Source organism: Vombatus ursinus, unplaced genomic scaffold (assembly GCF_900497805.2).
Source record: "Vombatus ursinus unplaced genomic scaffold, bare-nosed wombat genome assembly UNPS02014837.1, whole genome shotgun sequence".
Taxonomy (NCBI): domain Eukaryota; kingdom Metazoa; phylum Chordata; class Mammalia; order Diprotodontia; family Vombatidae; genus Vombatus; species Vombatus ursinus.
The window spans coordinates 4,700,766-4,724,893 of NW_020954615.1; the positions used below are offsets into that span (position 1 = coordinate 4,700,766).

General features: G+C 40.2%; 1 protein-coding gene across 1 annotated transcript in view; it reads left to right on the forward strand.

Annotated features, from left to right (window-relative positions):
* Positions 1-230: 230 nt before the first annotated feature.
* ADAM28 (ADAM metallopeptidase domain 28) overlaps positions 231-24,128 on the forward strand; it is a 90,754-nt gene continuing 66,856 nt past the window's right edge. The window contains exons 1-2 of the mRNA XM_027840028.1: positions 231-431; positions 14,762-14,874. Coding sequence (XP_027695829.1) covers positions 380-431; positions 14,762-14,874 — 165 coding nt within the window. The 5' untranslated portion in view covers positions 231-379. The remainder of the gene's footprint in view (positions 432-14,761; positions 14,875-24,128) is intronic.

Here is a 24,128-nt window from a genome sequence, read left to right on the forward strand (position 1 = left end):
TCCCTCTTCCCTTCCCTTCTCTACTTTTCCCTTCCCAAATGCTGGCAGCCTCCCTTACATTGTCTGACACTCTCTCCTTTCAAAAGGAAGACAAAAAGTGGGGGCCGGTAATTGGAGAAGCAGTGAGCCATGAGGCCTTCTGCATGTAGAACCACTCTGGTTTCTTTGTGCCAGGGCCCAGCTGGAAGGTTGTGCAACACCTTGAGTAAACACTTCCTCATGTAGGGGCAGAAGCAGGCAGAGGCAGAGCTTCTCTCTCAGGCGGGAGTCCCGTGGGAGCCTCCCTAGCTGTGCCCTGGAGAACTGAGATAAGCTGAGCTGAGCCAAGCCAAACCAAGTGCGGCCAAGTCAAGCAGTTTGAACTGGGCATCTCGACAGTATGCACCCTGGGCTACTGCTGGCTACAGTCGGGATCCTTGTTCAAGTACCAGGTAAGCTCATTATCAGGGTCTGTGGCCCTTGGGAGTGTCTGGGGAGCATTTTTCTCCTCCCATAATCTTTTTCTCCTGTTCTTAGGATCTACATCAAGAGCTGGAAGGGGGTTTTAGAGATTAAGTCTAACCCTTTATTTTATAAATGTGGAAACTGAGGTACAGAGGAGTGAAGAAACTTCCCCAAGGTCACACAGGTAGTGAGTGTCTGAGATGGAATTTCAATCTGGTGCCCTATTCACTATTTCATACTAAATTGGTGTTCATAGTATCTGCTTTTTAAAGTTGAAAGACATTGATTCAGGCAGTCATGAGTCATAGCATTATCATAGCTGGGAAAAGGTCAAGTTAGGAGCTGAAAGAGTCCTCTCTAAAAGCTACCCAACAAACGTTCATCAAGCCAACATATCAAGCTGGCCATCAAGGAGGAGGGCACCATGCCACTGAGGGCTAAACCACAGTGGTTAGGTCCCAGGACTTTGGTGGGAGACTCAGGCCATTTAGTCCAAGCCATACCTGACTGAGAATCCCCTCTGTACCACTCTCAAGAAGTGATCCCACTGCCAGACCTGAAGTCCTCCAGGGAACAGGGAGCTAGGACATTCTAAGATCAAGTCAAAGGTTCAATCACAGCATCTCAGTTTCACTGAGGACACTCAGTGATCAAACTTGCATGTGTTCAAACATCTCCACTATAATATCCTTGGCAAGTGGCCATCCATTCAGTCTCTGCCTGAAGACCTCCAGTGAGAGTGTCTCCAATCTACTTAATGTCTTATGTAGTATGTGTGTGTTCAGGACAGGTCTACCTTGTTACGCTTGGGTTGGTCAGCCCATGGGCCAGAAAGATCACTGTGCCAATGACAGATGTCATGTTGCTTTAGAGGGCAGTCAGAGCTATGGTTTCGGGAGACTGAAATTTTAAGTTAGTAAGATCTAGGTTCAACTCTGACCACTGACACTTGCTAGTTCTTTGATGATGGGCAACTCATTTAGCCTCTGTTCCCTCAACTATAAAATAGATACATTAATTCCTTATAACCCATCACTTCCAAAAGCAACTCTGTTTTTATCATTATTGATATACAACTAAACAAGTTAGAAATCACAGGGGAAAGTGGGGGGGATGAGACTATTTAAAGAAATGGAAGGCAGTGTGTATGGTAGAAAATTAAATCTTCCCTAGATCTGGGATCATAAGCTTAGAGCTGTAAAAGAACTCACAGTAATCAAGTTGAACACTCCCCCCCAAGTTCAAAGTTCAAATCCAATTTTGATACTTACTGTGTGATGACGATCTCAGTGAAAGGGGTGTATGTGTGTGTGTGTGTGTGTGTGTGTGTGTGTGTGTGCGCGCGTGTGCATGTGTGTTCATGAGCAAGGAGGTCTAAAATGCTAAAATGTGAATATATCCAAGAGAAATGAAGGAGATACTCACTGTGGATAGTGGAAAGGGTGGTAATAGAAGTCCTGGCTCTGCCTCTAACTAGCTCTGTGACCCCCACCAAGTCATTCCTCTGAGGAAGAGTTTCCTGCCAAATTAAAAGTTTTGTCTCTGTGACCTCGAAGTTCTTTTTTATGACACTCAGAATCACCATGTCTACATGAACTGCCAACATCTGCTCCATGCCTACATGGTGTTCCTCACACATGACCTGTTACCTGCTAACTCCATGTGTGTGCACGGGCTGTCTCCTCAACTCAACCACTTGGGATCCTTGGCTTCCTTCAGGACTCACATTGCATTGGGTCTTTTGTAGGAGCCATTTCCTTGGCCCCCCACTCCAGCTGTTAGGGTCTTCCTGAGTTTATCTCCCATTTATTCTGTATGTATCATGTGTGTATCAGGTATGGATTTATTTATATTCATGTGGTCTCCCCCTTTGAAGATGGTGACATTTTTATTCTTTTTCTTTGTATGTTGGTGTTATTCAGACATGTCTGAATTTTTGTAATCCCATTTGGGGTTTTCTTGGCAAATATACTGGAGTGGTTTACCATTTCCTTCTCCAGTTCATTTTACAGATGAGGAAACTGAGGCAAACAGGGTTAAGTGAATTCTTAGAATCATGCGGCTAGTAAATGTCAGGTTGGATTTGAACTCAGATCTTTCTGACTCCAGATCCACTGTTCTATCCACTGTACCACCTAGCTGCCCATGCCAGCACAGTGCCTGGTGCTTTATAAAGGTTCGTGGGATTGACTGACCTCAGACCAGAGACCATCTAATCAGAAACACCTGGATCCGAGGTCTCCCTTGGCACATTCTGGTTGTGTGATTGAGGTCAAAGCACTTCATTCAGTGCTCCAGCGACTCTCTATGACTAGAAATTAGAGCTTAGCCACTATGTGCACCAGAAAAGAGTGGCCATTCCAGAAATTTCCTTTACCTGAAAAGCCATTGTTTGTATAGTATACCTGAAAAGTGGAGACCCATCTCTCCCCCGTACTTCCCAAAGCCCCTCATTCCACTTTCCCATAGCTCTATAACTGCCCCTTCCCAACTCCCAGTCTCAAACCCAGAACTCATCTTTATGATTTAAACCCATTGCTCCTACTTCTGCCCCTTGAGACCAAGCAGAACAAAGCCAATCCCCATATAGCTGAGAACAACAAGAAAAATGAAAATTTCAAGAGCATTTTCCAAATGCCTTCCTCAGAACAACTCTGTGAGGTAGATGGTGATAGACCTGTGTGCCCAGTGTACAAAGGTTGAAACTGAGGTTCTCAGACCTTTTATGACTCTCTCATAAGTTTCCCAACTCATAAACAGCAGTGCCAGAATTTGAATCTGGGGCTTCTGACTGAACACTCAGGTTTTTTTTTTCCCTACTTTATTGTATTTCCCTTAATGGAGTCTTTGGATTGTAGTGGGATTCCACTGGCTTCCCAAGATATTGCCACATGTGTCCCAATTTGAAGCCTTTTTTCTCACACAATAGAAGGGAAGGTAATTCTCCTTGCTGTAACTAAAAAAAAAAATTAAAATGATGAAGCTTGTGAATGCTCAGTTGAGAGGCTGTGGGGTGTGGAGGATGCTGGGATGAGAGGCAAGGAGATCTGGGCTCAAGTGCCATCTCTGCATCACTTATCTGAATGACTGCTTGGTCTGAGTGACTGTGGGTGGGTCACCTAAGCCTTCAGTGTTCTTGGTATTCACGTCCAACTCTTTCATGACTTTCTAGATGATACTAGTGGTTTACTGTTTCCTTCTCAAGTGTGTCCCCATTTTACAGATGAGGCAAATAGGGGTAAAGTGACTTGCTCAGGGTTACACAGCTATTAAATGTCAGGGACCAGATTTGAACTTAGATTTTTCTGAATCCAGGCCTGGAGTCCTATCCACTACCCCAGCTTGCTGCCCCTCAGTGTTCTTAGTGACCTTGTAAGTCTATAAGTGTTACACACATTGCCAATCTTCAATTAGTGAAAGAATCTCCGTACTGGGAGTTCCCTACATCAATTAAATGATGGATCTGCCATCCACCCACCAACAAAAAATGAAAGGACTTATGGAAGCTTTGTGGCCATTGGGCAAATTTACTCTGACCCCATTGCCTCCTCCCTTATCCTTTGAGGAGGGAAAATCAGGCCAGATGTTTGGAAAGTACTTTGCATTCCTCAGAGACATAAAAGGGCCATTGGGATTTCATTATAGGAAAAGATACAGACAAACATTCATGATGCTGAGAGAGAGAGAGACAGAGAGAGAGAGAGAGAGAGAGAGAGAGACAGAGAGAGAGAGAGACAGACAGACACAGAGACAGAGAGATGGGGTGAGAAATAAAGGGAAACACAATGAGAGAAAGAGACAAAGCAACAGACAGAAAAACCAAAATGCAGATAGACAGAGAGAAAAGCAAAGAGATAGACATAGAGAGACAAAGATGAGAGAGAGGTACACTGAGAGAGAATGAAAAAGAGATTGAGAGAGAACAGCATAAATAGAGGGACAAGTGAAGATTGAGAGGGAGAGATTGAGGGGAAGAGATAGAGAAAGGATGGACAGAAGAAGAGAGTGAAAGGAGAGGTGAAAGAAGGATGAAAGAAAAGGGAGTCAGAGAGAGGAGAGAAGTGAGAGAGAAAAAGATGGGAGAAAAGAGAGGGAGACACCATTAGAGATAGAGAGAAAGGCAGAAATGTGTTCACTCTATGATGAATCCAGAAATGGCCCATCAACAATCACTCGATACCCATTAGAGTGGAGAACATTTCATTATTTGTCTTTATATCCCCAGTGCCTAGCGCACAACCTGGCATGCAGTTTATTTTTTGCCTGTGATTTTATCAGGGCACCAGACCCCAACTTGTCGATAGCTTCTCTATTGCTCTCAATTATAAAACCATTCTCACTGTGAACAAGGTAAAATACTGATGTTGCCTAGATTAAACTCTTACAGCATCTCCTTCTTGATGCTGTATGATGACTAATTGTCTCACAGAGCTGCCTGAGGCTCAGAAAGATGAAGTCATTTTTCCATGGTTGCACAGCTAATAAGCGTCAGAGGCAGAATCTGATCTCAGGTCTTCTTATTGCCAAGTCCAGTTCTCTGTCCGTGCTGCTTATTGTGTGCCAGTTAGGAATCTTCCAAGAGAACTAGTTTCCATAGCAGAGACCATTGGTCTCAGGAGGACCTGAGTTCAAATCCTACCTCAGGTACTTTCTAGTTGTGTGACCCTGGGCGTCTTAGCTTCTCAGTCTTAGTTTCCTCATCTGTAAAATGGGGATTACATTAACACTTACCACACAGGATTGTTATGAGAATCAAATGAGATAACATATGTCTCCAACTCTGTCTGTCTGTCTTTTGATTTATCCATCTCTGACTGTCTCTTTCTCTCTTTCTGTAAAATGCTATGTAATAAAGTGATATATGTATATAAATAAAGTGCTATGTAACAACAATTGTTTATATTATCATTATTATGCATCGCACTATTTCTTCCAATCATAAAAACAAACAAAATAATAATAGCTCAAAATGACAAAGCAATTTCAAATTTATAAAGCATAAGACAACCCTATGAGTGGGGGAGGGCAATGTAAGTATTGTCTCCCATTTTCCCAAGGAAGAATCAGAGACCCCAAGAGAGGGAACACCTTGTCCCAGATCACAGTTCCAGAAAGTCACTACCATGGGAGGAGAGCCCAGGTCTCCATATATCCTGGACCCCACAGGGAATATGGACTATAGAAGAAAAAAATGCATTTACCGAATAAACAAATGGCTTGGGCTTCATGGTTCTTTCCAGTACAAAAATAGAAATCCCCAAATTTCTTCAAAAGATATCAAGTTACAAGAGCAATTCAATGGTGCAGAGGATATAAACCATCAGTCAGTCAATACATGTTTATTAAATATCTGTTCTGTGCCAGCATGGTGCTAAGGATTGGGGAAACAAAGAAAGAGGAAAGGCAGTCCCTGCCTTCAAGGAACTTATAGTCTAATGGGAAAACAGCAAACAAACAAGGATATACAAACAAGCTGTGTACAGGATAAATGGGAAATGAGCAACAGAGGGAAGGCCCTAGAATTAAGAATGGTTGGGGAAGGCTTCCTGGAGAAGGTGGGATTTTAGCCAGGACATGAAGGAAGCCAGAGGTGGAGATGAGGAGTGAAGGTACACCAGGCACTGAAGATGTCTGGAGTCAGTAGATGGAGTAGAATAGCAAAGAAGCCAGTGCCAACTAAAGAGGATACATCAGAAGCAAGAATATTAGTAATATAGTGGGAGGGAGCTGGGTTATGAAGGACTTTGAGCACCTAATAGGGGATTTTGTATTTAATTCTGGAGGTGATAAGGAGCCACCAGCATTTATTGACTGGGGGGGGTACCATGATTGTACCTACCCTCTATGAAAATCACTTTGGTAACTGAATAGAGGAGAGACTGGAGACAGGTAGGCCAACTTTCAATAGCTCAAATATGAGGAGGTGAGGACCTGTATTCAGGGGAGTGGCTGGATCAAGGAGAGAAGGGAACGCAAAGACAAATCAGAGGAGTCACTGACCTTGACACTTTCACATTCTACTGAGAGAAGGGTTTTCTTCATATCCCCCAGCTCCTCAGTCCAGCAATTTGGACACATCTAAGCCTTCCCCTAAAATGGAGCACATTGATTCTGAACTGAGATGGAGGGTCATAGAATCAGAGATCATTGTTTCAGAACACAGAGACTTCAGTGTCATCTGATCCAATCTCCTCATTTCCCAGATGAGAATACTGAGTCCCAGCTAGTCATAGTGATCACCCCCAGGTCACACAATGAGCAAGGATGAGTTCTGGATTTAAAATCAAGTCCTCTGACTCCAAATAGTAGGTTCTTCTTTGACTGAATAACCCTGCTTCTCATGTGCAAACATGAATATTTTTCATTCACAAAACCTGATCATTCCTGGACATTTAAATCTAGTAAGTGGCTTAACTAGAAATGAACTCTAAGTACTTTCTAAAACAGTGAAATGCCAAGAAAGCTAGCTCAGCATCTTCACTAGGCCGGCCTTAGGGACAGAAAGACCTGGGTTCAAGTCCTTCCACTGACGTTGACAAGCTGTGTTACCATGGATAAGTCCCCTGACCTCCCAGGAAACTATTTAGACTAGAAACCATGGAAAAGTTGCTAATCTGGTTAAGTGAAAGGAATTCCCACACTAGAGACTTCCCCATAGTGATTAAATCATGAGTTGCTATTATTGCATCTAAAATCATTAACTAAACCTCACCGATAAAATATTTCATTCAACTGGCCTCTGCTTCACTTTCTCCAACACAACCCCAGCAACTGTGAGTTCTGTGGGAAATTCTCGAGGGTGAGAAAGCAAGAATTAAAATGAATTAGGGGACAAGTATTATGTTACACACTGGATTTCTATAATCCCAGAATGGTAGTTACTTGTGTTTGTTCTGCCTGCTTCAAAATAATTAACCTGGACTTATTCAGCTGAGAAGAAGATAAACTGTCATCTAACATAGGCAGGCAGTAGCAAAACAATATTTAAGGGTGTGGGGAGTGGCTGGAAATCGACGCTAATTGTCCCAAGTTCGAAGTCCATTCTTCTCAGTGTCTTCCTCAGATTCAAAAAGTTGAGTGTCTTTTAAGGGAAATTCATTATGGCTTGTTTGCAAAAAATGCTGTTTAATAACAGATTGTTTTCCAATCTGAGAAAGATGGTTTGTCAAAGGTTAAAAGAACAAATTTGTCTTCTTTCATTGTTATTGGCCTAGGCTTAGAGTCAGGAAGATGTGGGTCTGAATCCTGCCTCTTAAATTTGCAAGTCCTATGATCCTGAGCGTCATTATGTTTCTCTGAACCTCACTTTCCCCATTTGTAAAAGAGGGATAATTTTAGCATCTACCTCTTCAGGATTTTGTGAGGATTAGATGAAATAATGCATTGGAGACATTTTGCAAATCTTCAAGGTGTTTGTAAGATTCCTTTATCAGTGACTTTTTTCTTTGACTTTGACAAATTCAATGAGTGTGTGTTCTAGAGGAAAGAATACTAGATTTGGGGAAGGGAGGAGAGTGGGTTCACATCCTACCTATGATAACTACAAGTCGTATGACTGTGAACAAGTCATTTAATCCTCAGTTTCTCCTTCCATAAAACGAGGACAATAATAACTCCTGTAATCCTTCCATCACATCTCAAATAAGGTAATACATGTAAAGCATTTTGCAAACCTCAAAGTGCTATGCAGATATTGATCAAAGGTTCATCAGTATAGGACTTGAAGGAACCTCAGTCCTGAGAGGCTAGCTGGTTTCACAGCCTCATTTTATAGATGAAGAAACTGAGGCTCAGGGAGGTTAATGACTTGCCCAAGTCACAAATCTAGTAAATGGCAGACCTGAGAACTGAACTTGAGTCACCTAGTTTGAGAAGCAAGACAATTGAGTGGCTAGAGCCTTGGATTTGGTGTAAAAAGATGTGGGTTTGAATCTTGCTTCAGACTCTTCCCAGCTGTTTGATCTTGAGCAAATAAATCTCTCTGGGCCTCAGTTTCTTCACCTGTAAAATGAGTTGGTTGGACTCAGTAACCTCATTCCTCTAAACTGTTGTTCCTATGATTTCAAATAGAACACATTTCCCATTATACCACATTACCCTCTAATCACTAATATCATTTGTATTAGCCATAATTACTCATGTGGGAGTTTCATGCATTAGAACTGAAAAAAGGAAGTTACTGGAAAAGTTACCATGTAGGAAACATTTGCTGACTTTCCCACAATCAGAAAATCTTATTAACTGAACTGGCCTCTTTCCAGACACAATGATGGTTCACAATGATATTCTGCCTTTCATTGCCGGGCCTCAGGTCTTATTCAAATATGCAGATCCAAATGGGAGAGTCTGTTATTGGACTGTGGGACTCCATGGTCATCAAAATCTCTTCTAGCGCACTATGCCAAATGATGGGCTTTATTCACTCTCTGGAAGACAATGTAATGAAGGGGAAGAATCAGTGGTTCAAATCTCACCTCTGACCATTTCTGCCTTGGTGACTTGGGGCATTTCAATTAAACTCCTTAAACCTCAATGACCTCATCTGTAAGATGAGGGAGTTAGTTGAGATGGTCTCTGCAATTCCTTTCAGGTCCAGACCTATAATAATATGTGTTTCTCTGGTTCAATGAAAATGGGGGCACACCTTCATTTTAGGGCTAGCTTTGCTTGCCTGAAACATTATGGAGGTTTCCTTTTCCTATACAGTAGGGTTTTGGATTGACTATCCCTATATGTAGCATGGATAAGGGTATCATTTCCTCTCTCTACCTGCTACTGGCTTATCATATTTTTTCATCACTTATTTGTGAACATCCTGTCCCTCTACCATCCAGATCCCATAGGGCAGCCCAAGGGCCCAGTAAAAGCAGGCATGTGGAGTTCTTCTTCCCCATTCTAGCCATCTAGATCATCCAGATTACAGTGGGTACCCAAAAACAGGTTGTAAGGAGCAGGCCTGAGAAAATCCTTCCCTCCCTATTCTAGCCCCCACTACCTAGTTCTCAGCAGTTGCTGGATGTTCTCCTGGCTGTGTTGATCCCTGTCTGAACCCTGTGGGAGGTTACACAAAGTCCCTGCTGCCCTCTGATTCTCATACCGACTACCCTCTTCTCTACAATCATGGGTAAAAGACATGGCCACTCATACTGCCTAGATAACAAAAAAAAAATCACCTACCTCTCAGGAGCAGGGTACACCACTAGACCTTAGTATATGCCCTGATTATATAGTCTTCAAACTAGCTGGGCATTGCCATCTGATCTACTGATGCATACTAGGGATGCCTGAACCTTGCCTTTGACCTGGATGTTCACCCTAAGGGGCTTCAAGACTTTCCATATGCTCTGAAGCTGAATCCTGCTATGCCTACTGTCTCCACTAAATTGTGCCTACTCCTTGAGTACAGAGATTGTTTGAGTTTTCTTTTTTATCTGCAATACTTATCAAAGTGCTTGGCACACGTTGTTATGTTGATTTAGTTGTGGCTGATTCTCTGTAACCCCGTTTGGGATTTTCTTGGCAAAGATACCAGAGTAGTTTGCAACTTCCTTCTCTGACTCATATACAGATAAGGAAACTGAGGCAAACAGGGTGAAGTCACTTGCCCTTGGTCACACAGCTTGTAAGTGTCTGAAGCCAGATTTGAACTCAGTAAAATGAGTCTGTTTGACTCAAAGCCTGGCCCTCTATCCACTGAGCCACGTAGCTGCCTTTGACGTATAGTGAGTGCTTAAGAAAAGCATTTACATTCATTTATCCTAGGTTCTAACACAATCAAGTAATCTGTTCTGGCTTTTTAAAATAAAATACTAAAATTATAGTATCTCTTTAATTAATCGTTTGGTTCTAAATTCCTGCCCTGATTCATTATATGTCATTTATTAAATAAATTGGAGATGCCTCTTTTCCAATAAACTCTCACCCATTAATCTCAAAAGTTAATCCCCTAACCTCCTAGGATCAAATGAATTTACTGTTTACTGAATATGCAATTTATGAATAATGTAACAAATGATAACATACAATACTAATTCTTGATTGCAAAGTATCAGATATGGGACTGGTAATAGTGATAGTCACTGCTACATTACTGATACAGTTACTCTTTAAGTCTGGAAACACTGTATCACAATTCAGTTCTCTCAAGATGGTAGCCAAGTTTGTTTACAAGCAAAGAGTTGAAACTCAGTTCTCTCAGAAATCTTTTTTTTTGTCTGTCTCTGACAGTAAAATCACTGAGTCTATCAAGAAAGAAGTTCTCTTAATCTTTTCTCTTCATTCTCATGCAATTTTTCTTTAGCCATAACAGTTAAAACATCCTCCATGACAGACAATTTGACTGTCTTTCTCTACATTCAATTCTCTCTTTAAAAATATAATAACAGTATCTCTATATCAGTGCCATAGAGTCAGGGCCATTGAAGCTGGAGTTATATTTCTCCTCATAGTCCAAAGTATTTCAGTCCCCTGAACAATCTTGGATAATTCAAATCCATATTAATATGATATACAATAAATATATTATAATGCAAAGCATTAAATTACAAACTAAGACTCTAAAAACATAGAACATAATACATGTACACCTTAAAACAATATATGAGAGGAGAAAAAAATACCACACTAGCAAAAACAATAATAGTCCTTTTGCTTTAATCCTTGATAACAAAATTGGGTCACATTCTACTATACATTTATTGATCTGGTTCCTTGGGCATTTGTTTCCACTGACCAAGCGATGATTCTCTCCTCAGATACGTTCATTACATCATCTAGTCTACATTTAGAAAAGGCACTCTGATTGCATTTAAATTCAGACTTTGTTGTAGTGAATTGCTGTGGTCCAACTAATGATGAGGATATATCTATTCTTTTCAGGGCCTAAGGTGGCCTCCATCCCTGTCCTCCCATTCTAAGGCTAATTCCTAGGGATTTAGTGGCTTGCCCACAGTCTCTATGTTCTTCTTTCAGGGAAATTAACATTTTATGTGTCAGTCTGGGCCACAGCTATAACAATAGGTATTTCTGTTACTCTCCTTGTTATGTGTTGGTGGTGATCTTGCATGAGACTGTCCTCACTTTTATTCTGTTGGTCTTTGGTTTTCTGAAATAATATTATTCTCTGACTCCTTTCACTGACTTCTCTGTAAGCTTTTGTCTTTGGATATACATTTCTGGTGTTACTTTCTTCCTGTCCTTCTACCCATGCACAGGATGGTGGGCTCACAGATTTAGAGCTGGTAGGGCTTTTAGAGACCATTGGGTCCAACAATAATATACCTTATTAAATGGGGTTGGAAATTTCTACTAGAGGGAAGCAGAGTATATCCTCAAAGATGTCCAACACACAACATTGAAATAGTGTCCTGGTCCATGATAAGCAAAGTTCCAGGAATCAGGAATACTGTCCAACCACTTAGGAAGATTACTTAAGCTCATATATGGAAGATAAAGTTATCATTTATTGTGAAAGTTGGAGTAGTCCTCAGAGATCTATTTGTCCAGCACTCTCTCATTTCAGAGAAGGAAACTAAGGCCTAGAAAGGTTAGAGGATTGAAAAGCAGAAGGGACCTTTAAGATCATTTAGGCTGGCCCCTTCACTTAATGGAAAAGAAATTTAAGACTCCAGTAAAAAGCTGACCCTTTCCTACCTTTCCCATTTTTTTTCCATTTTATCCCTTCCTAAATCCCATGATTCATCTATACTGGCTTATATGCTGAGCCTCATGCATGATACAACATGATTGTTATGCCTTCGTGCTGACTCTCCCTATGCCTGGAATTCCCTGTCCCCTTACCTCTCTGCCTCTTAGTTTCTTTCCCTTCTTTCAAGACTCAGATCAAATTTCACCTCTCCCTTTCCATGTGGTCCCCAATTGCTAGTATTTTCCCCTCTGAGATGAATCTATCTTTTATGTACCTAGTTACTTGCAATCTTATTTTTCCTATTAGTTTGTAAGTTCCTTGACTTTTGTCTTTCTTTTTATCCCCTGTGCTTAGTACAATGTCTGACACGTAGTAGGTGCTTAATAAATGCTTGTTCACTGACTGACTTAAGTAAGGTCACATGCCTAGTAAGTAGCTGAAATATAGTTTGGGCCCATGTCTTAGGACTCCCATTCCTTAGCTTTTGCCATTATATTATGACAAAATGGCTTACCCAAAGTGTCCCATAGTTCCTAAATGACAGCCAGGACATAGACCCAAAGTCCCTGACCCCAAAATGTTGCACTTTCCCCCCTTCATCCAGTGGCTTCCAGTGTTCAAGGGTCATCAACTTGTAAGTAACTCCATCAGAGGGAGACATTTTGAATTAACTTGACTGAAATATTTTCCTGGTTATATTACTCTCCTCTTCAAGAAGTTTCTGTGGTTCCCTTTTCCCACTTGAATAAAATGTAAACTCTTTTATTCTACATTGAAAAGCCCTCATCAAGTTTTTCTGTTTTGCCTTTCTTCACTGATTTCACAAGCCCCCTCCCCATCAATTCTACCTTCTGGTCACATTGGCCAACTTTCTGCTTCCCCAAGGGCAGCATTCTGTTGGCCATCTGATCACCTTTGCTAAGGTTATCTCTCATGCCTGTGATGCCCTATGTTCTCACCTCTACTTTTGGGGGAAAAAAAAACAACAAAAGTCTCTTAGCCTTTTAAAGCTTAACTTAGATGCCACCTCCAACACAAGGCCTTTCCTAATCATACAAAAGTTATTAACCTTCCCCCTCAATTATTTTGAATATAACTATTTTGAATTTAAACAATTTTATTTTGAATATTTTGAATTATCTTGAATATAAACATTTAATTTACTTGTCTTTGGACACATTATATCTTCCCAAAATATTATAAGCTCCTTGGGACAGGTAGAGGCACTTACTATAACATCTTTTAAATTTGCTCATGCAGACCTGTAATTTCACATCTGTAATGTGAGTTCCTCAGGGTAGAAATTTACTTTACTAATGAAGATCAATACCAGTCATGCTATTTAGTCTTACAGAGTTGCTTAGGACAGCAAGAGGTTAAGAGACTTGTCTACAGTCAACCAGTATATGTCAGAGGTCAAATTTTCATGGGGTCATCCCCTCGCAGGCCATTCCATCTCTATCCAGTGAGCCAGGCTGTCCCTCACATAGGAAGCACTTTTAAAAAGCTGGCTGAACTGAGATGAAGATGATGCTTTAAATCGAGGGATCTAGATTATCTATCTATCTATCTATTTATTCATTTGATTATTTACTTAATTATTTGTTTGTTTGTTCATTGATTGGCTGATTGATTGCTTGTTAACAGGTAAATACCCATCCTTCTTCCTCATGTCTGCCTTCCCTGTTCTAACACAGAATGTATAAGGAAAATGTGGGCATCACAGGAAGAATGGCATATGAGTTTAGTTATGTGTCTTTACCTTGACTTCTATGACATCTGATATAATAATAATAATAATATTTATATAGTGTTTTAAAGGTTTGCAATGGCATTTATACATAACATTTTATTTGATCCTCACTACAACTCTGTGAGGCAGGTCCTGTGATTATCCCCATTTTACAGATGAGAACATTGAGACACAGAGAATTAGTGACTTGACCAAGGTCACATGCTTAGAATCTGAATCAGCATTTGAACTCAGGTTCTCCTGACTTCAAGTTAAACAGTCTATCCATTATGACATCCAACTGCCTTACCTTTGTATTTGATCTCTCTTTACGTGGACTTTCGTGCATTTATTCTTGCATTAATTCATTTAAGTACCTACTATGAATAAATTCTAGAATATTCTATACATTCTTGGTAGCACCTTTGACTTATTTCAGCTCTGGGCACATAATCATCACCTGAGAAAGTATGGTGTCTGTACTTGTTTGATATTTACTTGTCCATGGTGCTTCCCTATAATAAAATCTAATTTCACTGAGGATAGGAATTGTTTCATTTTTATCTTTATCTCCCAGGAAATGGTACAATGTTTTTACTTAAATCAAAGTTTGAATTGAATTGATCTGAATTGAAAACACCTTTGGCATGGAATTAGGTGAGAACTAGCTTAGAGTCTTATATCTGATACTTGATAGCCATATGAGCAAAATCTCTTACTTTGTCTGGACCACAGTTTCCTCATTTGTGAAATGGGTACAATTCCCATGACAGTACCTTCCCCACAGGGTCATTGGAAGGCTTGAATGTAGCAAGTATATCAAACATTTGACAAACATTGAAGGAGTGTATCAATTGACTATTAACAAGGAAATATTTCATTTATGAACTGGGATATGCCAGTGTTGCTTCAATAATCTTCCTTCTTATTTTTCCTAGTAAGAGCCATCAATGAATCCCATGAGAAAAAGATATTTGATGTAATTTATCCACGGAAACGGCATGTCCTACGTAAGAGAGATGTAGAGGAAGACCAGGGGCTCAAAAAGCAGGTATGGCATTTGATATACTCATGGGAGATTTCACTGGGCTATGTTTTTAAATGTATTTGATGCAAATTTTTAGCTTAAAAAGCTCAAATTAATTACAGATTCCTTCAGAGCAAGGGATGTTTTTGGCCTTTCTTTATACCCCTAGTACTTAACACAGTGCCCGAAACAAAGTAGGTACTCAGTGAATACTTGGTTTTTATTTTAATTAAACATTTTATTTTTTCCAATCACATGCAAAATAATTTGTACCATTCATTTAAAAATATCTGAGTTCCAAATTCTCTTCCTCTCTCTTTCCCCTCCTCCCTCATTGAGAAAGTCAGCAATTTGATATAGGTTCCATGTGCAGTCATGAAAAACATATCTCCATATTAGTCACAGACAAAAAAAAATAAGAAAGACAAAGAGGGTTTAAAAAAAAAGGACTCCTCAATCTGCATTCAGACATCATTAGCTCTTTCTCTGTAAGCAGATAGTATTTGGAATCCTAGGTCCTTCAGAATTATGTGAGATCATTGTATTGCTGAGGATAGCTAAGTCATTCACAGTCTATCACCATAAAGTATTGCTGTTGCTGTGCTCACATGTTGGTCAGAGGAAGCAATGCAAGGACACTCTCAAGAGGTTTCTCTGAAGAACTTTGGAATTGATTGGGTGACATGGGGAACACTGGCAAAGGAACACCCAGTATGGTGTGCTTACATCAAAGAAGGTGATGTGCTCTATGAGCAAAGCAGAATTGAAGTAGCTGAAAAGAAACATGAAATGTGCACATTTTGAGACTCTACCCCAAATGTTCAAATGGGCTATTTCTGCCTGACTTGTGGTAGAGAATTCTGAGCTCACATTGGTCTGAACAGCTGCAATTGGACACACTGTACCTTGACGCCAAAATAATGATGTTGTTTTGGTCTTCTTTGAGAACAAAGGACAGCAACCAATCAACTAACCAACTACTGTGTACAATGTTCTGGTTCTGCTCACTTCACTTTGCATCAGACTTTCTAGGATTTTCTGAAAGCATCCGGCTAGTCATTTCTTATAGCACAATATTATTCCATCACACCCATATACCACAACTTGTTCAGCCATTCCTCAATTGATAGACCCCCTCAATTTCCAAGAATTTGCCACCACAAAAAAAGCTGCTATAAATATTTTTATACATATAGATCTTTTTTTCTCTTTTTCTGATCTCTTTGGGATATAGACCTAGTAGTGCTATCGCTGGGTCAAAGGGCATGCACAGTTTTATAACCTTTTGAGCATAGTTCCAAATTGCTCTCCAGAATCGTTGCATCAGTTCACAACTCCACCAACAATGCATTAGTGTCCCACTTTTCTCACATCCCCTCCAACGTTTGTCCTTTCCTTTTCCTCTCATATTAGTCAATCTGATAGGTGTGATGTGGTACCTCAGTGTTGCTTTAATTTGCACTTCTCTAATCAATAGCGTAGAACATTTTTTTCATATGACTATAGACAGCTTTGATTTCTTCATCTAAAAACTGCCTGTTCATACTTTTTGACACTTTATCAATTGAAGAACTACTTGTATTCTTACCAATTTGACTCAGTTTTGTATATATTTGTGAAATGAGGTTTTTTGTCAGAGAACTTGCTGTAAAAATGTTCCCTCAGTTTTCTACTTTCCCTCTAATCTTGGCTGTATTGGTTTTGCTTATACAAAAAAATCCTTTTTAATTTAATATAATCAAAATTATCTATTTTATATCCTTTAATGCTCTCTATCTCTTGTTTGGTCATAAATTCTTCCCATATCCATAGATGTGGCAAGTAAACTATTCCACACTCCCCTAATTTGCTTATGGTATCACCCTTTCTGTATAACTCATACACGCATTTTGACCTTATCTTGGTATGTGGTGTAAGATGTTGGTCTATATACCTAATTTCTTTCAAACTGCTTTCTAGTTTTCCTAGCAGTTTTTGTTAAATAGTGAGCTTTTGTCCCAAAAGCTTGGATCTTTGTGTTCATTGAACACTAGATTACTATGGTTATTTACTACTGTGTATTGTGTACCTAATCTATTCCATTGATCCCACTAGTATTAGATTTTTTTTTGATGATTACCACTTTGTAATACAATTTGAGATCTGGTATGGCTAGGCCAACTCCCCTCCAACCCCCCCCCCCCATTTTCCATTTAGATTCATTTGATATTCTTGACCTTTTGTTCTTCCAGCTGAATTTTTTTATTATTTTTTTCTAGCTCTATTAAATGATTGTTTAGTAGTTTGATTAGTCTGGCACTGAATAAGTAAATTAATTTCAGTAGAATGGTCATTTTGATTATGTTGGCTTGGTCTACCCATGAGTAATTATTTTTCCAATTGTTTAGATTTGACTTCATTTGTGGGGGAAAATGTTTTGTAAAGACTTACTCAAGGTCACATAGCCACTGTGTTTTAGGGACAAGAGTTGAACCCAGATCTTTCTGGCTCTAAGGCCAGCTCTCTCTCTCTCTCTCTCTCTCTCTCTCTCTCTCTTTCTCTCTCTCTCTCTCTCTCTCTCTCTCTCTCTCTCTTTCATTATAGCTAGCTCAATTTAACTATGGGGTGTATTAATAATATGCAAACCACTGGTGGATCACTTATGTGCCAAAGGATGCAAAGATGCATATGCTTCCACTTCAAATCCTTTGACACCATGCCTCTCCTCTCCTCACTTCCCCTTGCCAAGGACAACTTCTCCTATAAGTATCTTGGATAGATCCCATCCTCTCCTAGCTTCTCAGGCAGATCACCCCTGTCCACAATTAGCCCATCCCTCTTAATCCTCAGTCTTTCCCTATCTACTCTTTCCTTTCCTGTTGCCTAGAAGCCCACATCCAAATCTCCCCTATCCTGACAAAATCTTCACTCCATTCTACCATCTCCAAGAATGAATACACTATATTTTTCCTCCCTTTCACAGGAAAACTCTTGAGATGGTGGTGGGGAGTTGTCTATATCTATTGCCTCACTTTTCTCACTCTTCCCTCACTTCTCAACTCCTGAAGCTCTGGCCTGGGGATTCCTCTATTTCTACATGCTTTCTTTCTTATTCTGAGGCCAAGAACATCTTCAGCACTCCAAAGTTCCACATTGCTCATTCCATGTTATTCCCTTTTCAACATTTTGCACTCCATCCCAAATGACCTTGTTATGCCTCACATATAACATTCCATCTCCTGACTCTGCCTTGGCACTGGCTATCCCCCTGCCTGGAATGAGCTCTGCCTACTAGAATGCCTTATTTTTAGCTGGGTGCCATAGTGCATAGAATGCTAGACCTGGAGTTTGGAAGAACTGAGCTCAAATACTTCTTCAGACATTACTAGCTGTGTGACCCTGGGCAAATCACTTCATATCCATTTGCCTTGGTTTCTTTATCTAAAAAAAGCAAATAAGAAAAGAACCTACTTCCCAGGGTCATTGTGAAGATACAATGAAATAATATTTTTAAAAATGATTTCCCAACCTTAAAGTGCTATATCAATTCTAGCTGTTGTTATTATTATTACTGTTATTATCTCCATTCAAGTACCACCTTCTACATTGCTGATACCCTTAGTTTTAGGTCCCCTTCCACAATTGCCCTTGTACTGACTTTGAATATGTTTTATGTATACTTGTATACTACTGCAAACTGTATCCCCCAGCAGAATGTCAGTTCTTTGAGGGTAGAGATGATTTTATTTTTGCTTTGTTAACCTCAGAGCCCAGTATTATGCCTAGTACAGAGTAGGCCCTTAAAAATGTTTGTTGATTGATTGCTTGATTAAGTGATTGCTACTCTGGATCTCATTCTCATTGGTCTTTATAAATGACATGTAATAATATGCCTGTCCCAGACCTAAAAGCTGACTGAATAATGTGAAGTGGTTAGGTGCTATTTAATACTTCAGAGAACAAAGGTACCTGCAAGCTCTTAATGTCTAGAGTAAATAGATCCCAGGTTCCTTTGAAGGCATTAACCATTAACAGACCAGAAAAGGATAAACCCTAGGCTTGATAGAATCCCTTTGATGTTAAGGTCAATAAGGCTAATCACTGGAGGGTTCCAGCTACTTCCAGTTACTTCCCACTTTCCCTCTTGAATGAAGTCTGAGCAACTTTAATCAATCCCTTTCCTCTTTATTTCTATTAGGTTTAGAATAGGTTGTGATTCTGTGCTCAATAAATATTTGTTTTCTGCTGGATTCCCATCATTTCCTCTTTTTCTATTCATAAAACCAGTTGAGTGAGATGGATTCTTGAGTAAACAAGAGAGAAAGAAGACAAAGGATGGAGTGAAATCCTGATAAGTGTAACCTTCTGGGGAAAAGAACTATTTGGATTAGTGCAATCAGTGCCCACAATGGTGGAATATCATCTGTGCACTGGGCTCTGTAAAGCTGGAGACGTGTTCAGCTTAGGAGCCACAAAAAAGGAAAGACTGACAAGCCTGAGATTGTCCGTATTTGGGCCAATGTAGAAGTGAAGGACACTGACTTCTTGCCATATGATGGTCAGGTGGAGGAACTAGGAATATTTAACCTGGAGAAGATCTAAGGGTAGGGCCATGGTGTTTATATTCTGGAAGAGGGATTCAATTTCTTCTGCAGATGCCCAAACACACACACACACACACACACACACACACACAAACACACACAAAGAGTTATTATTATATAGAACAGTAACAACAACAACAACAAAACCTAGTTTTTATATTGTACCTTAATATGATTTGCCAATATTATCTAATTTGATTCTCACAACAATCCTGGGAGGTAGGTGCTATTACTATCCCCATTTTTATAAATGAGGAAATTGAAACACAGAGAGGGTAACTTGCCAGTTGTCACATAGCTAGTAAGAGTTTGAGAAAGGTTTCAAACTCAGGTCTCCCTGAATCTAGGTACAACACTCTAGTTGCCTCAGGTGCCCTAGCTGCCATAGACCACCACCATCACCACCAACAGCAACAACAACAATAACTGCCTCAGATTTGGGCAAACTGATTTAGATGCAATATAATGAAAATCTTTCCAATAAATGCTTTGATTTTTTTCCTGTAGTTTTTCTGGTGTGCTTACTCTAACCACAAAAGATTTTATTCCACATATATCTTCTATTCCTGCTCAGGTGCTGGGGATCTCATTTAATTCTTTTTAATATCTTTTTTTTTTTAATTTGGCTAGGCAATGGGGTTAAGTGACTTGCCCAGGGTCACACAGCTAGTAAGTGTTATGTGTCTGAAGCCACATTGGAACTCAGGTCCTCCTGAATCCAGGGCTGGTGCTCTATTCACTGCACCACCTAGCAGCCCCTATTCTTTTTAATATCTTAAAGTGCCAATGTAGGTCCTACCTGGTTTCACTTTGTCTCCCTCTCTCTTGAATAAACAACCCATTTTAATTTCTGAAGTCAAATACACTTGAAATGATCTTTTATAGTAATTCTTTTTTTTTTCTTGCATCTTTGGTCACATATTTATGCGCCCCATTCAGATTTCTGTGGTTCGTTGCTACTTGCAATTTTCCCTTTTCCAGCATTGTCATGTTCCATCATTTGGAGCCACAGAGCCCAGGGCTGGGGAATGTTCCTATGATGTCAGGTATGATCAATGTGTATCTCAGTTTGGCTGAATTCTTTTATGTATGGAAATACACATGTATACATACTTACGTACATATGCTAGTGTTCCAAAAATCAATCCAAATTTAAGTTTTAAAGCTTAAAACATATATATGTGTGTGTGTACAAACATATAAATATATCTACATACATATGCGTAGACTGTATATAGACCATCACATATGCAAACACATATGCATATGTATGTAAGTATGCATGCACATATGTATACACATATATGCAAGGCAACTGGTAGTTCAGTGACTAGAGTGCTCAGTGGGCCTGGCATCAGGGAGATGTGAGTTCAAATCCAGCCTCAGACACTTACAAGCTGTGTGACCTTGGTCAAGTCACTTAACTTTAGTTTCCTCACTGTGAAATGGGAATATAAGAAATAGCACCTAACTCTCAGGGTTGTTGTGAGCATAAAATGAGTTAGTGTTTGGAAAGCACTCAATACAATGCCTAGCACATGGTAGTATTATAGAAATGCTATCATTATTATTTAATAAATGTATATAAATGTGCCTATATATCTATACATATACATACATAGGTGTGTGTCTTCTTTGGTGAGGACCGGAAGGTGAGAGGGATATATACCAAAATGCATATTATGTAAGAACAAATCTTCAAGAATCCAAAAGAAAAGAAAAAAAAAACATTCTTCTTCAAGCCGTAATGAGACATCAGAGAGGAGCTTCAGCCTAGGCATTACTAAACATGGAGTTTCAACAATTAAAAAGGCCAGTCTTAGTCTCTTCATTTTCTAGATAAGGAAACGGAAGCTTATGACGCTTCAGTTGGTCAGTCAGTCAGTCAACAAACATTTATTAAGAGCTTACCATGAGCCAGGCACTGTGGTAAGTGATGTGAATACAAATACAAACAGAAATTCAATTCATTCTAATTAAATTAGCATTTATTTAGCACCTACTATGCTGCCAGCATTGTGCTAAGTGCTGGGGATGCAAAAAGAGAACAATTTAATTCAATTCAATAAACTTTTATTAAGTGCCTACTATATGCCAGGCACTGTACTAAGAGCTGGGGATATAAAAAGAGGCAAAAGACAGTCCCTGTCTTCAAGGAGCTCACAATATAATGGGAGAAGATAGCATGCAAAAGAGCTGAAAGGTGGGAGAGAGGGACCCTTTGGGGGTGGCATGGGACACGGCAGAGAAAGTCCCTTGGAGATTGGTCAGGAGTGAAGTCTGGAGAGGCATGAAGACATCTTTGGCCTGGGCCTTCTCCTGAAATGGGAGCTCCTGGAGGGAACCAGTCAGTCATAAGGGGGTGCCTCAGGGGTGAAAAGCACTTCCAATGTGAGTAGTCCAGTGAGCTTCCAGACCAAAGAGGTTCCTGTGGCAGGGCCAAAGTGAGTCAGCATCATGTGCAGCCTGGAGGGTGCTGAAGGGGAAGTGACCCCTGCAGGCTATGGGCTCACAAGTGCCAGAGCCCGGAAGTGTCCTGGGTCTGATCTCCTGTACTTCTCCATTGCCCTCCTACATGTGGCATTGGGCAGTTCAGATCTCTTCTGAGAAGTGCTGACTTCAAACAGAAAAACAAACCACCCAAATGACAACAATAGCAACACATTCATGAATGGGGGAAGAAAGGAAGGTCTGTGCTCAGTTCCCTGTTAGCGGCAATGGGGCACTTGTCCTGTGTTCCCTCATGTCCTAAATGGGACTTATATTTTACTGAGGGAAGGGAAGAGAGACAGCAGCTATACAGATAAGTAAACATACACCATATACACACATATGTACATATAGATGTAACTATTAAATAACACACATATTATTTTCATTGGAGGGATGGAAGAGAAATGGATTTATATTAATACTTTTTTAAATAAAATGATTTTAAAGAAGTGGAAGACGTGGAATGTCACATGTATTTTCACATGAGGTCACTGTATTATTAATTTTGATTATTTTTTTTTTTACTGTCTTATGGAAGGTCTCTCATGCAGTGAGGGTAATATGTAAATATTTGTAATGTAAAACAAATTGTATCAATAGTTTACTTAAATAAAGTAATTTCAGTAGGGTGGGACTAAACAGCTGTGGGGATAAAAGTCTCTTTTAGAAGGGGGCACATAAATGTATACTTTGAGGGATTCTATTAATCCCAAGATTATGAAATAAGGAGGGGAAGCATTCTGGATCTACTGCGCAAAGGCAAAGCAGTGGGATTTTTCGTAAGGGAGGATGCATGATGAGCAGGTGCGTTGTCAACAGACCAATTCTACAGAAAGGTCGCGTTAGAATTCCAAAGGCACTGTTTTTTTAACATGTTACTCCCCTGCTTAAGAATCTGCTCTGCCTCCCTATTGCTCCTCCCCAGAGCTAAGCTCCTTTCCGCCTGGTTTTGTAGGTCTTGGTTCAAACTGTGCCCATCTGTGCCCATCCTCTCTTCTCCTCCCCACACTTGCCAACTCTGGCTCCTGTTTCTGTGCTTATTGCTCCTATTAGAAGATAAGCTCCAGAGGGTAGGGAATGTCTTGCTTACTTTGATTGGTGTTTCCAGTGCTTAGGCCAGGGTCCAGAACAGCAGAATCACTTACTGAATGCTCAGTGATTCATTAGTACTTGCTAGCATTCAAAAGGATGTGCTGTTGCTCGAATGCCAAATTGCCTAAAAGACTCTTTTATGGAGAATTCACACAAGGCAGGCACTTACAGGGTGGTCTGAAGAAGCAATACAAGGACACTCTCAAGGTCTCTCTGAAGAATTTTGGAATTGATTGTATGATTGCCAGCATGGGAGATGCTGGCAAAGGACCTCCCAGAATGGCATAGCTGAATCAAAGAAGGCATTCTGTTCTATGATTGAAGTAGAAAATTACAGGAGCTCAAAAGAAATGAGAGATGTGCAAATTTAAAGCCATCTGCACTGCAAATGGTCATACGGACTACTTGTGCCGAACTTGTGGTAGAGACTTCCAAGCTCATGCTGGTCTGATCAGCCACAGTTGGACACACTGGACCTTGACTCCAGCATAGCGATGTCACTTTGGTCCTGTTTGAGAAGGAAGGACAACAATCAACCAACCATGCACCTACAGTATAGCTTCCTGACTCCGGATTCAGTACTCTACCCATAATGTTATGCTGCTTCTCACTGTGCTTTTTATTGTCTTCCTCTTTCTAGTCTCAGTGCACATTACTTCTCTTCATCCACTTTCTATTACAGACAAACTCATCTACTTCCTCTTCCTTGAACTTGGCCTAGGCTCTCCTCTCCCTGTGCCTCTCCCACCCCATGCCTGGAATGCTCTCTCTTCATCTCTACCTCTTAGAATCCCTATGCTCTTTCAAGTTTCAGCTCCTGTGCCACTTCATTGGAAAGGTTTTCTGACAGTCACCCCCACCCCCACCCCTACTGTTAGTGTTCCCACTCTTCTAAAAACTGCTGTATTTATCTCTATGTCCATGTGGTGTATCACCCAGAAGAATGTAAGCCCCTTGGAAGCAGGCACTAGGTTTCATTTTACTCTTTGTATCTTCAGGGCCTGACTATCTATCACAGTGCTTTCCACAGTAGGTGCTTAATAAATGCTCATGGAATTAAATTGGGTACCTGAATAAGTCATTATCAGAGCAATAAGAATTCACGTTTAT